The 12,306-nt window shown below is 41.6% G+C and overlaps 1 protein-coding gene across 1 annotated transcript; it reads right to left on the bottom strand.

Moving 5' to 3' along the window:
• Positions 1-2,379: 2,379 nt before the first annotated feature.
• Positions 2,380-10,612, bottom strand: LOC146653290 (aquaporin-4-like). The gene is made up of 5 exons (XM_085381560.1): positions 10,578-10,612; positions 7,330-7,777; positions 7,036-7,200; positions 6,108-6,188; positions 2,380-2,616 (listed from the first exon to the last, which is right to left on the bottom strand). Exons 1-5 carry the CDS (start codon positions 10,610-10,612, stop codon positions 2,380-2,382), a joined length of 966 nt encoding a protein of 321 aa, XP_085237686.1.
• Between the last annotated feature and the right edge of the window lie 1,694 nt (positions 10,613-12,306).

A 12,306-nucleotide genomic window follows, 5' to 3' on the forward strand; every position in this document is an offset into this window, starting at 1 on the left:
ATAGAGTCACGTAGTACATTTTAATAGATAAGCCTAAAATAAAAACCAGTGGTGCCTCTGCAGGAGCAGTCTGCACTAAACTGGACGTGGGTGCCTCGTTCTGTACCTGAGAACGGTTTTAATGTCTAAAACTTTTGTAACTTTCAATCATGCAATCTACTCATGTACACACTGAGTTTTTACTTTTTCTGGTAAGTCACCTCATTGTGAACATCACAGTGAAGTATGGTTCAATGAGGAGAGATCATTAGAAAGACCAGCAGTGACAGGGATAAAGGCAGGACCCACTCCACTTTCTTCCCAGGACGTCGGTTGCACGGAGGCGACCGAGTGGGAGAATGACAGATGCACTCTGAGATTTTAAAGCACGTGGAGTGAAGGCTGATCGGCCTAAACACGGTCAGCAGAAAGCTGATTGGAGAAGTCACAATCGTCTTGACAGCGTGGGAAAGTGGAAGTGATGCAAAGCTTAGATTAGCTGCCAACACCTGGGAAACAGACGAGTGACTCTTCCTCATTGAACTTGCACATGAGCTTCATCGTGTTTATAAAAGCAGCGTGGACATGATGGATCATTTGTTCCCGAATGCCTGATTTCTAAATCCTGCAGGTGGTTTCTTTTAAAATAACACAGATTTGTTTTTGACGTGATTGACAACATCTTATTCTTTGAAGCTAAACACACAGTTTCAGGATTGATTCCATCACTTGGTCAGTTTGATCAGGTACAGATAAGAACAACAAATACGTTATTTATTCTGTTTTTGGCAAAGAATGTTTAAATATTTAAATATATGGATTTCAATATCATACATTTTTATTATAAATCATTTTTAGGTGCACAGTGTCTACAACACTTGTGCAATATTATTCAGCAATACATGAGTGAAAACACATCCAACAAGTGTTCATTTACACTTCATAGCCGAGAGCAGGGGTGGGGAACTCCAGGCCTTGAGGGCCGGTGTCCTGCAGGTTTTAGATCTCACTCTGCGTCAACACAGTTCATTGCCAGGCCTCTGGAGAACCACAGCACATGTTGAGGAGGTCATTTAGTCATTTAAATCAGCTGTGTTGGATCAAGGACACATCTGAAACCTGCAGGACTCCTGCCCTCGATGCCTGCAGTGGGACGATCCTGGTCGAGAGATTGAAACTTGTAAAGCAGTGCTCGCTGCTGTTGTTACCAACAGAGGGCAACAGTACACCTGTTTGCTGTGAAAGCTGTGGCAATAACAACACACTGTCAGTACAGCAGTGACGAGGTGAGCATCTTTTGCAGGCCAGTATTATATTCATACATTAAAAGCACTTTCTGTGCTGAACTCTTCGTCAGAGATTTATTGCAGAGTTGTTAAGAAGAACAATCTTTTTAAATTTGCTTCCCTCCCATCAGCACAACAACTCACACTCACACATTTTAAATGCAAACTTAATCTGTTTCAAGCCTCAAGGCCAAACTTCACACATCGCAGTTTTGCATTGATCTGGCAGTTTGTTGTTCTGCTCTGTAATGAGTGTTGCAGTCACAGGGCCATAAGAGGCTCTACTGCTACTCTGATACTAACAGTTTATTTTTGCAGTTTCTTATAGTTGGAATGAGGCCACCGTGCAGTCCAGTCAGCTGGTGAGCAGTGCTGCTTAGTAGATCCAGCTCATGTTCCAGACTTGAGTGTTTAATAGATTATTACACTATAGGTACAGTGAATGTTTCAGTGTCATGAACAGCTCCTGCAAATTCAGCACAAAACAACCAAACCAAGACTGCAGACATTAGACTCCCGGACTGATGTTGTGAGCACAACAGAAAGATCAATGAATAAATTAAGATTGAGGTTATGAAAACTTAATGTTGGACCCTAACAAGTGTTGTTGGCTGCTGACATCATAAAACACCGGAGTGCGCGTGCTGTGAGCGCTGACTTTTAAGCGCGTCAGTGTTTTCTGGCAGAAAGTCGGCAGAAATGACACTCAGACTGAAGACGAGAGAGAATCAGAGAGTGTTTGTTTGCAGGGAGCTCAGCACTGACGTTATATTGCATCCATATTACCCGGAGTGTTACTGAGGGTGGGACAAGGTCACTTCATGGTTGCTGTTTGTCTTTCACGTCCCCAGTTTTCCTGCCACACAGAAAACTGGAAATCCATATTACATGAGCACAAACACACACTTTCAGCAGTTTCTTTTTATTTACAGCATTTCTTTTGAAAGCCTTGCAGCCCTTTACTTAAAACTAGCCAACACAAGCTTTTTGGTTGCCAAAAGAAGAAGCCCCCCCCTCGTGAAGTGTTCAGTCTTCCTGCTTCAACCATGACTGTTTTAATGCTACAGGAGCAGACTGCAGCATTTGGAGCATTGGTGCTTTCTTTTCTTTCTAGTCACACAGAGGACAGCACCTCCCCAGACACCTCCCTCTCCCTCCTCTCAGCTCTTTCTACATCCATGACAGTGAAGAGAGGCTCCTGGGCCGTGGCTGAATCCTGGCGTTGTTTAGCAGCAGTGAAGGGCGTCTTCACGAAAGTCTCGCGTTTCTTCACCTCTGGGTTGGGGCAGAACAGGTATTCATAAAGAGCTGCAGCCAGGGTGCCACCCATTGACGGACCCACCCAGTACACCTGGCACACGGAAAACACAGAACACACAGGTGATCCCGAGGATGCTCAAACTAAGGTCTGCGCTTTCATTTCAATAGAGCTCGGGGACTTTAAACAACACAAACCAAGACAACAAAGAACTTTTCAAATCAAAGTAATACATTTACGAGAGAAACTTGTTTTAGTAAAGGAAGGATATTTCCAATTTTCAAGGTAAAGTTCAAAAGGAATTCACATATTTAACTCCTGAAGTGCTGAGATCAAAGATCATGTTGGAAACAAAGTCCTAGGATCAACAAAATTAAACGTTTGTACAAAATTCACAGAAAAACAGTTGCTGAGATATGAGATAAATCCTGCTCTTTACGTTTCCTTCTTATTTTTTCAGTCATTAAGTGCTTTTTCTTCTATTTTAATAACAAAATCAAACTTTGTGTAAATGCCTCGCCATGATGTGCTGCTGCATCACTGTCTCAGCTTACAAAACAAAAACACTGGAGCAGAGATTTGTTATAGAAAAGGAGAAAACAGAATAAGTAATGAGACTTTGGTTTTCTCAGGCCGCATCTAAGGAAAGTGTCGGGCAGCCCATTATCGCCTGAACCAGGCCACTGATGTAAGTGAAGATACAGATAGAAAGAAAATCCACACAGAAAGACAAAAAGGACAAAGTGGTGCTAACAGCTGAGAGCACCATCATCTGAACTGATGACAATAAACATTCTAGTTATGTGACGGACTCACATCTCTGCTGGACTGGCAGGCAGTGTTTACTGTGATAAATTCAAACTGATGAAAAGCTGTGCCATAAACAAAACACTTCAAATATCCATTTACTTACAATGTTATATGTTAGAAACGGCCTTAAGGGCTAAAATATGAGGATAAAAAGACATTTAAAGGCTGTACTTGTTAAAGTAGAGCTAGAATTCAAAACTTCTCATTGATGTTTTTCCTGCTGCTTGGCTGATGTATCCTGCAGCGCTGTGACACAGAAATATAATGATCAATCAATAATTAATCCAGCCCAGATCCTGTTTTTCACGTAGGTGGAAACAGATCAAATAAACCACTTAAGAGAAATTCTGACTTCACAATGAACTCGTTTCCAAACTTCTGGTTTTGGAGCTCCGAGCAAACATGTACAGACTGTCTGCAGCATCTGCATCCAGAACATTTTCACATCATGTCCTGTTACACTGTGAATTTTTGGCTTACTGTTCCTGCATGCCAGCGTGGCAGTGTGGTGCAGTGGGAAGCACGTCTCACTGAGAAAACCCAACATCCCATTTCTTTTGGTCAGAAGTTTGCAGAGATATTTGAAGAAGAAAATTCTGAAATTCAGTTCAGTTCAGTTGTACTTATATAACACCAAATCACAAAAACAAGGTGCTTTATATTGTAAGGGAAGGACCCCACAATAATACAGAGAAACCCCCCAAATCAAATAACCCCTGTGAGCAGACGGTGGGAAGGAAAAGCTCTTTTCTAACAGGAAGCCTCCTCGGGCAGGGCCAGGCTCAGGGATGTGCAGCTGCAACCAGCTGGAGACGAGAGAAATTTACACATGAAGGCCAAAAATGTCTTTAGAACAAAGTTTTACTTTTAAACCAAGTCTAAGTGTTGCCTGGCGCAGCTGCAGGGGGGAAGCGGTGCAGTGAGCTCAAGGGGGCGGGACCGGGAGGCAGGTGAACCACAGGTGGTGGCGACTGTGTGATGACAGGGTCTTCTTTCTTTGTCTATATAGTGACGGCAGAGAGAGCTGGACCGGACTGTTACCTGTGCAGAACTGTCAAATAAATACAGACACATTGTGTGTAGCGCATACTTCACAATCTCCTTCTTTGGTTTCTTAATTTTGAAAATCGCTCCTTTTAAAGTCTGGAGGGGACGTGACTCATCCATACCAGAAGCACCGAACTGTCTTAAGTTACAAAGTTAAAACTAAAACAGCAGTGACATCCAATCCAGCGATGCCAGCCCCACAGCAGCAGGTACAGGTAAAAGTGCGAAGGCAGAGGAAATGAAAGAGAAAGTGTCTCCCTGTGAAACGAGACAGTGCTGTGTGAAAATGATGAGAAGCAGAAAGAATATCAAAGCTGTACAAAGGAGAGAGACTACAACAATCTCCAAGATCAAAATCTAAACAAGAAATGACTTCAAAGCTGAAAGAGCACACAAAGACCCAGAATACTAACGAGGCGTCGGGACAGCAGCGCAGACTCGTTTCAGTTTCTCTGCTTATTGTCGAAAAGAGCTCAGAGAGAATTCGTCTTTGTTGTTGGAGAAAACTTTCCAAACAAAAAGCTGGCATTGGCCACATTGGTACAAAATCCCCCATCGCATCCAAAAAGGGTTGAAATCACCAACACTAACAGAATCAGCTGCAAGATGAGTTTGATATCAACACAATCTGACGCACAAACGACGCATCGTCACCTCTGTTAGAGCCCATCTATAGAGAAATGTTTTGATACTGTTTCAGTTATTATGCTACATGTTTGATTTTGTATAACATGTTGTTAGAGAATAAATGCTGCGCGTTTGTGTCGGGTAAGAAAGCATTACAGCGCATGTGTGGTAGCAGGTTAGAGTGAGCCAGGACGGGAGTGTGCGCTGCAGCAGCAAATCGGTTTTTGTTTGTATGTACGAGTCAGAAATAAATCCGAACAGCTCACATTAAGAACTGGAAGAATTATTTTTTCAAAGCTTGGGACAGAAATTCGCCACTACAGCCTCTGATGTACGAATCCAACAGACAAAACAGTTATTTTTCTTATGTTCACTTATCCAAACATAATCAATCAGGTTCAGCAGTGACACAAAGATCGTCATCACCTCGATCAGCTGAAGGCCTCTCAGTTTCGTTATGAATGTGTCGAAGCATGTGCGCGATCACACACACGGACAGGTCTGCTGCTAGAACACGGCCATGTTTTACAAACCAAGAACGAACTATAATATTAGCAGAGGTTGAACACACAGGACAAGCTTCAAGGGAAGCAGCGCAAAGGCCTGCTGTCAGCTGTAACCTCGAAGCCGTTAAACCGCCGAAGAACGATTAAAGAACAGGAAAAAACACAACACATTGTAACTCATATAAAGATGCAAACTGTAACAGGTAAACACATCATTTATTTGTATCTGTATGGAGACGTCTCCAGTTTAGCTGTTGTTGCAGTTGCTATGAAGACTTCCTGTAAACAGCACTAATCAATGCAGCTGTGTTGCTGCCGTGTGCTGCCTTGCAGACAGTGTCAAACAGCATGCCTGCTGCTGGAAACGACGCTATAAAAACAAAGCATTGTGGACCAGACTCTTAATGACCTGAAACTCCCTACAAAGCTCCATAAAGCTGAGGGCAACTGCAGATTCTTATTGAATTTATGCCTATAACTATTTCCACACATTAACTGTATAATTTCTGAAAAATATTTGGGACTGAAATTACTTTCAAAATGGCAAAAGGTGCACTCACTCTGCATTTTGAATATTAATCAAAATGTTGTTACCCAGTGGTTTTCCCAGGACCATGTGACCATCGCTGGGCCGAAGGACCGAGCAGGGTTCATACTGGCTCCAGTGAAGGGAATCTGAGGGAACAGTCACAACCAGGCTATGAACCTCACAAGCAAAACAACAAGCCTTAAAGGTTTGAGTTAAGGACAGCTGGGCTTCGTTTTAGGAGCCTGAAGATGCTTCAGCTCTCACAAGCAGTGGTTAAAGACCTCCACCAGCTTTTAGAACTGCAGAAGCTTCTTGGATAAGCAGTGAAACGTTTTCATGAGCTTAAGAAGAAGGTCAGCTGCCTTTAATTCAAGCACCGATGACTACTGTGAGCTGGAGGACTGACCTGTCTCTTAAACTGATGATCTACCAAGTGTTGTCACATCTGGCTCCATCCTGTTCTCCTGACTTTGTGAAAACACTCAGTAACCATTCAGTCGTCTAACCGACTGAGGGACTGAAACAAGCAAATCAAAGTGCTTTCACCGTCCACACTAACAGTCACAGCTCAGTGCTCACTGGAGTCTTTCACTGGAGCTAAATTACATACATCAATAATGTAAATCCTATCTCTACACTACAAATCACACAGTTAATCACATAATTGAAGGTTGGCTTTTGTGGCTTCATCACAGCTGCAGTAACGTGAGAGACTAAACTGGACCTTCCTCTTTATGCTGTTGGTTCCTCTTTGAATAGTTTTGATTCTGCTTTAGAATTATTACATAACACTTATGAATTAACACAGCATGCATGCTTCAGGTTTTCCATCAAACCAAAGGGTGATGTTGAAGTGTCGTATCCACTCTGCGGTGAACTGAGCTTTGAAAAAGTAATCTGTAACATGTTCACATAATAAGCTGTTCATGATTACAATGAACTGAATTTCTCCCACATCACGATGAATCACTGCACAGGTGTCTGGGTACTTACAGCAAACAGATGACCAACACAAACAGAAAGGCCGATAGCCAAAGCAGATGAACCTTTGAGATCTTTACGTTTGTGGTCACAGGTGGCAAAGATGGTGAAGATCAGCTGAAAGGTGATGAAGAGTTCTACGACCAGGGCGGTACCCACAGAGATGCTGTCATTCACCTGTGTGAGTAAAACACACTCACGTGAGCATGTAGTCAGATGAATGTATTCACAGGCAAAAGGTCGGTAGTGGAGAATAAAACTGTCACACATAGTCACACATTTAAAGACACACACTCCTGCTCTTACCTCAGTGACTCCCATCCCACCCCTAACAGCGGCTGGGGTGATCCCGTACAGTACGGCCGCCCCAACTGTGGCTCCCACACACTGGGCCAGGAGGTAGAAGACTGCTTTAGCCAGGCTCAGCTTCCTGGTCACAACCATGGCTACTGTGACCGCTGGATTGATATGAGCCCCGCTAATGTGGCTGAAGCACCGCACCATGGTGGCAATAGTCAGGCCAAAGCAGAGAGAGATGAGCACGAGGTCGGGGTGGTGGGGATCCTCAGTGCCCCAGTTGATGGTTGAACCGAGGCCAAGCAGGACAAAGATCAGCATGGCAGAGAACTCAGCCGCCACACAGCGCCAGAACTCCTTGGTCCAGATGCCCTTAAAGGCAGTCATAGCTTTGTCTTGAGTGAAGCACGATGGAGGCCAGGACTGAGACTGTGGTTTACAGGGAAAGCAACACCTCCTGGAAGAGAGCGTAGAGGCAGGAAACATGCTGTGAGAGGGGGTTGTGGCCTTTTAATGGGGAGATAACACATGGACAACGTGTTGGTTTCAAAATGGTCACGATGAGTGCGGCTCACCTGCATTTGAAAAGAGAGAGAGAGTAGAGCAGGTTGGCCACCTCATTTGTTAGTTTTGAGCTTGAGTGGTTCTGTGCTTGCACCCACTGTGGACCGAACCTTTCTCTGCTCTGCACCATGGCCTGAGCTTTAATTTGCTTTGTAAACTGTGTGACAGGAAAGCTCACTTTCTATTTCACTGCAGATAAACAAGTTCACACTATTCAGGCTGAGGGGGTCTGAGAATTACTATCATTATACTGTATCAATGCAATCTACAAGGAGGGAAATACTATTCTATTCTATTCTATTCTATTCTATTCTATTCTATTATATGACTTTTCTTCTCATGTAATATTAAGACTGTTAACCTGCCTAATCAAGATTTAACTCGTCAAGCATGGCTCAAAAAAGTATGTGGATGTTCTAGTTTCTGAAAGTGTGATGTTTTTAGTGTTTGTCCAAATAAATAAATCACAGATGCCTACCCTGGCTGATGGGGTAAGGGCACCAGGTGCATATTAACAAAAACAACATTAATAATATTTACTAAACAACTTTAATATGAACTAGATTTTGACTCGTGGCCTCATCATGAGATGGTGCTTCCAGGTAGCTAATAAGGAATATCCCACTTAATAGGCTTTATCAACTTCCCGTGCTTTAATGGTGCATACCAGATTAACAAACTAATGTTTTTTTGTAATTAGTTGCAGTGAGAAAATTACACAGTGGGCTTTGAGCTTACAGAGCCCTTCAGGGCATGAACCAGTGTGGAGAATTGCCCACTCTGCACAGTCTGCCCTCATTTCTATTTTTAGCTTTCAAATGCCTTTTAAATTTCTATCTGAGCTTTTGGATTGATTGCATTTGTAATTGACCACACAAGGATGCTGCTGTATACTAAAATCTGCTTAATTACATCATGATAAATGATCAAAAACTGCAAATTAATGCATACAAATTGTAACGGGACAAATGATGGGTCAGGGACTCTTCTGGAGGGTCAAGCAGACCCTGCAGATAATTAAAAAAGATAAAAACCATGGGGAGCGATCCAAAGATCCACTGTCTCATTAGCTACTCTAATTGGTTTCAACCTAGATGTTCATGAATTTATTTTAATGAACCACATACTTTGACATTAAATCAATCTTTGCTGCAGACGATAAATGACTGAAAGCTAGCTTTTTGGTAATAATGTTTAAGCATGTACACTAACAACACCGACAGAGCCACAGATCTGGCACACATGGCCAGATCAGTCTTTCACCAAGACTCTCAGACTCATTTGTTTGTAGATCACAGTGGTTTCTTTGTCTGTTTGAGCTATCTGGGAACAATGTGATACCATCCGAGCCAAGAATTTCACACAGTGCAATAATTGTGTGGGCCTCTTTTTGATTTTGTAGCGTGTGCACAAAAACAGTGCTACTGTCATACATTTGAAGGTTTATGTGGAATCCAAGTACAGAAAACATTTTAGATGTACTGCTGTGTGCAGCTATAGTTAGTAAGGTTAACCCACAACATAAAATGTAAATAGACATCAGAGTTTATGTAAAATCAGAGGTCTTATTTTATTTACGAGACATGCTGTGTTTTAAAAAGGTTGTTAGATCTTAGATGCAGTGTAAGGAGCAGAGCTGAAGGCAAAACCTGCCCAGCTATGTTCCAGCCCTCAGTGGTTATGAGTTCTGGGTGCAAAATGAACACGACTGCAGATACAAACCATAAACAGAGTTTCACTGTGAAATCCACTAAAAAGTTGATGTTGACAAATCCAGTGAGCAGATCCTGGAAAATCATTTTTTTCTGCTAATATTGAACATATCGTCTACATAATATAATCTAAAAGTGAACATGAAACCCATAAAATTATCAGGAAAGTGTTTAGGTCACGGGGCAAGAAACATGAGCCCCATAAAACTGGAACTCTATTTGCAACCGCTGAGGACGCCCCCTGCTGGCCATTCAAAAGTCTGTCGCGCACTTTTGCCTCACAGGAAGAAGGTCCTGAGTTGGACTCACACTAACATGTAAATGTGATCCTTTTCTTCAAAAACAAATAAATTCTTCATTTCTCAAGTTAGAAAACATTTTGTTTTTAGCACCATTAAGCTTTTAATGTGACCCACAGTAGCCCGGATTTTATTTGCCAGATTCCCTGCAGGATTATTATTTATTTATTTGGAGATGGAACAGAGAGGCAAACACTCAGGGCGGATTAAATGATTATGATGCAGGTGTTTGCCTTTCTGTTCCATTAAAAATATCCTTTATTCCTATAAGTTTGTCACTGTTGCTCCTTCATTTATTTATACAATGTAAACAGAAGAGAAGAGACATGAAAGCCTTCTATCGCTTCTCAACAGCAGCAGTAAAATAATAATAATGATAATAATTCATTTTTTTCTTAGCGGGAATAATTGAATATCCAGACTAACGAATTTATATTAAAACAAAATAAGCATTAAAATAAGGATGTAAACTACAACCAACAATATTATTACCATTAATGGCCTTAATGTGAATATATAATTTAAAACAACTTGAGTTGAAAGTATGAAATTGATATTTTTCAGCAATATAACATTTTGCTCTATAATCAGTTCTGGAAGCTAAAACCAAATGTGTCGGCCCAAACAAAACGTCTCCTACCGTGTTGTTGCAGCTCCGGTGAGTCTTTACGCGTGTACTCACCTCAGGCGCTCCAGAGCCCCGCCGCTCTCCGTCATGACTCCACCAGCAGAACGGCTGTTTCTGGCTTTTATAGCGGGGCTCTGTGCGTGAAAGCACAGTTTGTCTGTTAGTGATTAGGGTCTAGCTTGGCCTGGTCTGACCTCGATGGGCAGAAATGGCAGAAAATGAAATGACTGTGGAGCAGGGGCGTTTCCAACATTTTTCTGTGGGGTGGCATAGAAGGGGTACAGAGAAGGGCTCATGCAGATTGATTACATGTTCAAGAGTCTTAGGTACTATTCACAGTCCTACAGGAAATATGTAAATAAAATATTTGGGAAATGACATAAGGAGATTTAGTGACTTTGCCCTGTACTGGTCCTATACATGGTCTTGCACCACCTCCTTGTACTACTGAGGTTGACACCTGCGTGATTTCTGTTGTGAACTGACACTTTATAAATAAAACTGAACTGTACTGAACAATTAATGTGTGAGTTTTATAGTGCACAACGAGCAGAAAAGATCAGACAGAGCATGCGATTCCAGCCCAGACTTACAGTTTTATATTCTCAAAGCCATTTGTCCTAAAAGGCCGACCAAAAAACACTGACATGAAGCAATGAGAATGATCCACTAAGACTTAAACATTTTATGAAGAATATTCTCGCAGCTAACAATTGAAGATTGAAGGCAGAGCTTGGAGATGGTAAACAGCAATTCATAGCTCATATATTTTTCATTTAGGAAATATGGCTAAGGTCAGACATATTTTATTCATACTTCTGAGTCATCCCTTATTACTCATCATGCGCTCTCTAGCACCCAAATTTTGATAATGCGATTTCAAATCCTAAATAAAAACTCAACAAAACAAAACTCAGTTCTGTACAGACTCCCAGCTTTTCTAAGCTGATATTTTGCAGAGTTATCAGTAGATTTCTGCTAAACACAACAGCTTGCATGGCAGCAAGTCTGCTCTGCATGTTGTCAGTATTATTATCTGTGAGAGAAACCCCCTTCCGTCATTGCTACTGGATAAATACTGACACACTGCTGAAACACAAAGCTGCTACTGTTTATGCTTCTTCAAGCAAGCTGACAGAGCAGCCCTCCTTTTCCTCATCACACACAAACAAACAGCCACGTTATCTCTTATATAAGTATTACACAAGATCAGTCATATATACAATAGAGGCACAATGTGTAAAACCAAAAACAACACACTCACAAAATCTCGCTAAAGGGCCGCAGTCCAAAACTAGGGTTATGTAACGTGCTTAGTGGCAGAGAAGAGACAAGAGTATCATCTACTTCTGTTTCTGTTTGTTCTTGCAGCCGGATGCTGGCACTGTTACAGAGTTACAAATCCTCTGTTGTAACGCCGTCTGGCCTAAACCCAGCGTTGGTCAAGTTACGTGAAAAAAGTAATCAGCAACTAATTACTGATTACTTCTCAAGAAAAAGTTATCCCATTACTTTACGGATTACTTACTTTCAAAAGTGATTAGTTACTTAGTTACTTTTTAAAAACACGATACCCAACCTGAATATGTAATAAAGCAACAGACCTTTCAGCCCAGTTCTACTTGTCTGCATAATCCATCATGTAACACTGAATCAAATGGAAACGTCTCTTTTTAAAACTTGTTTTATTAGTTTTAATCTTTTAACTTTATGCACATTGCATCAAGCAAAAATGACAATATATGCAACAGTCTTTGACTTGAAGACATTATTTACCATTTAA

The sequence above is a fragment of the Rhamphochromis longiceps genome, linkage group LG15 (assembly GCF_057381845.1).
Source record: "Rhamphochromis longiceps isolate RC_006_pf linkage group LG15, R_longiceps_female_GT1.1, whole genome shotgun sequence".
NCBI classification, from domain to species: Eukaryota; Metazoa; Chordata; class Actinopteri; order Cichliformes; family Cichlidae; genus Rhamphochromis; species Rhamphochromis longiceps.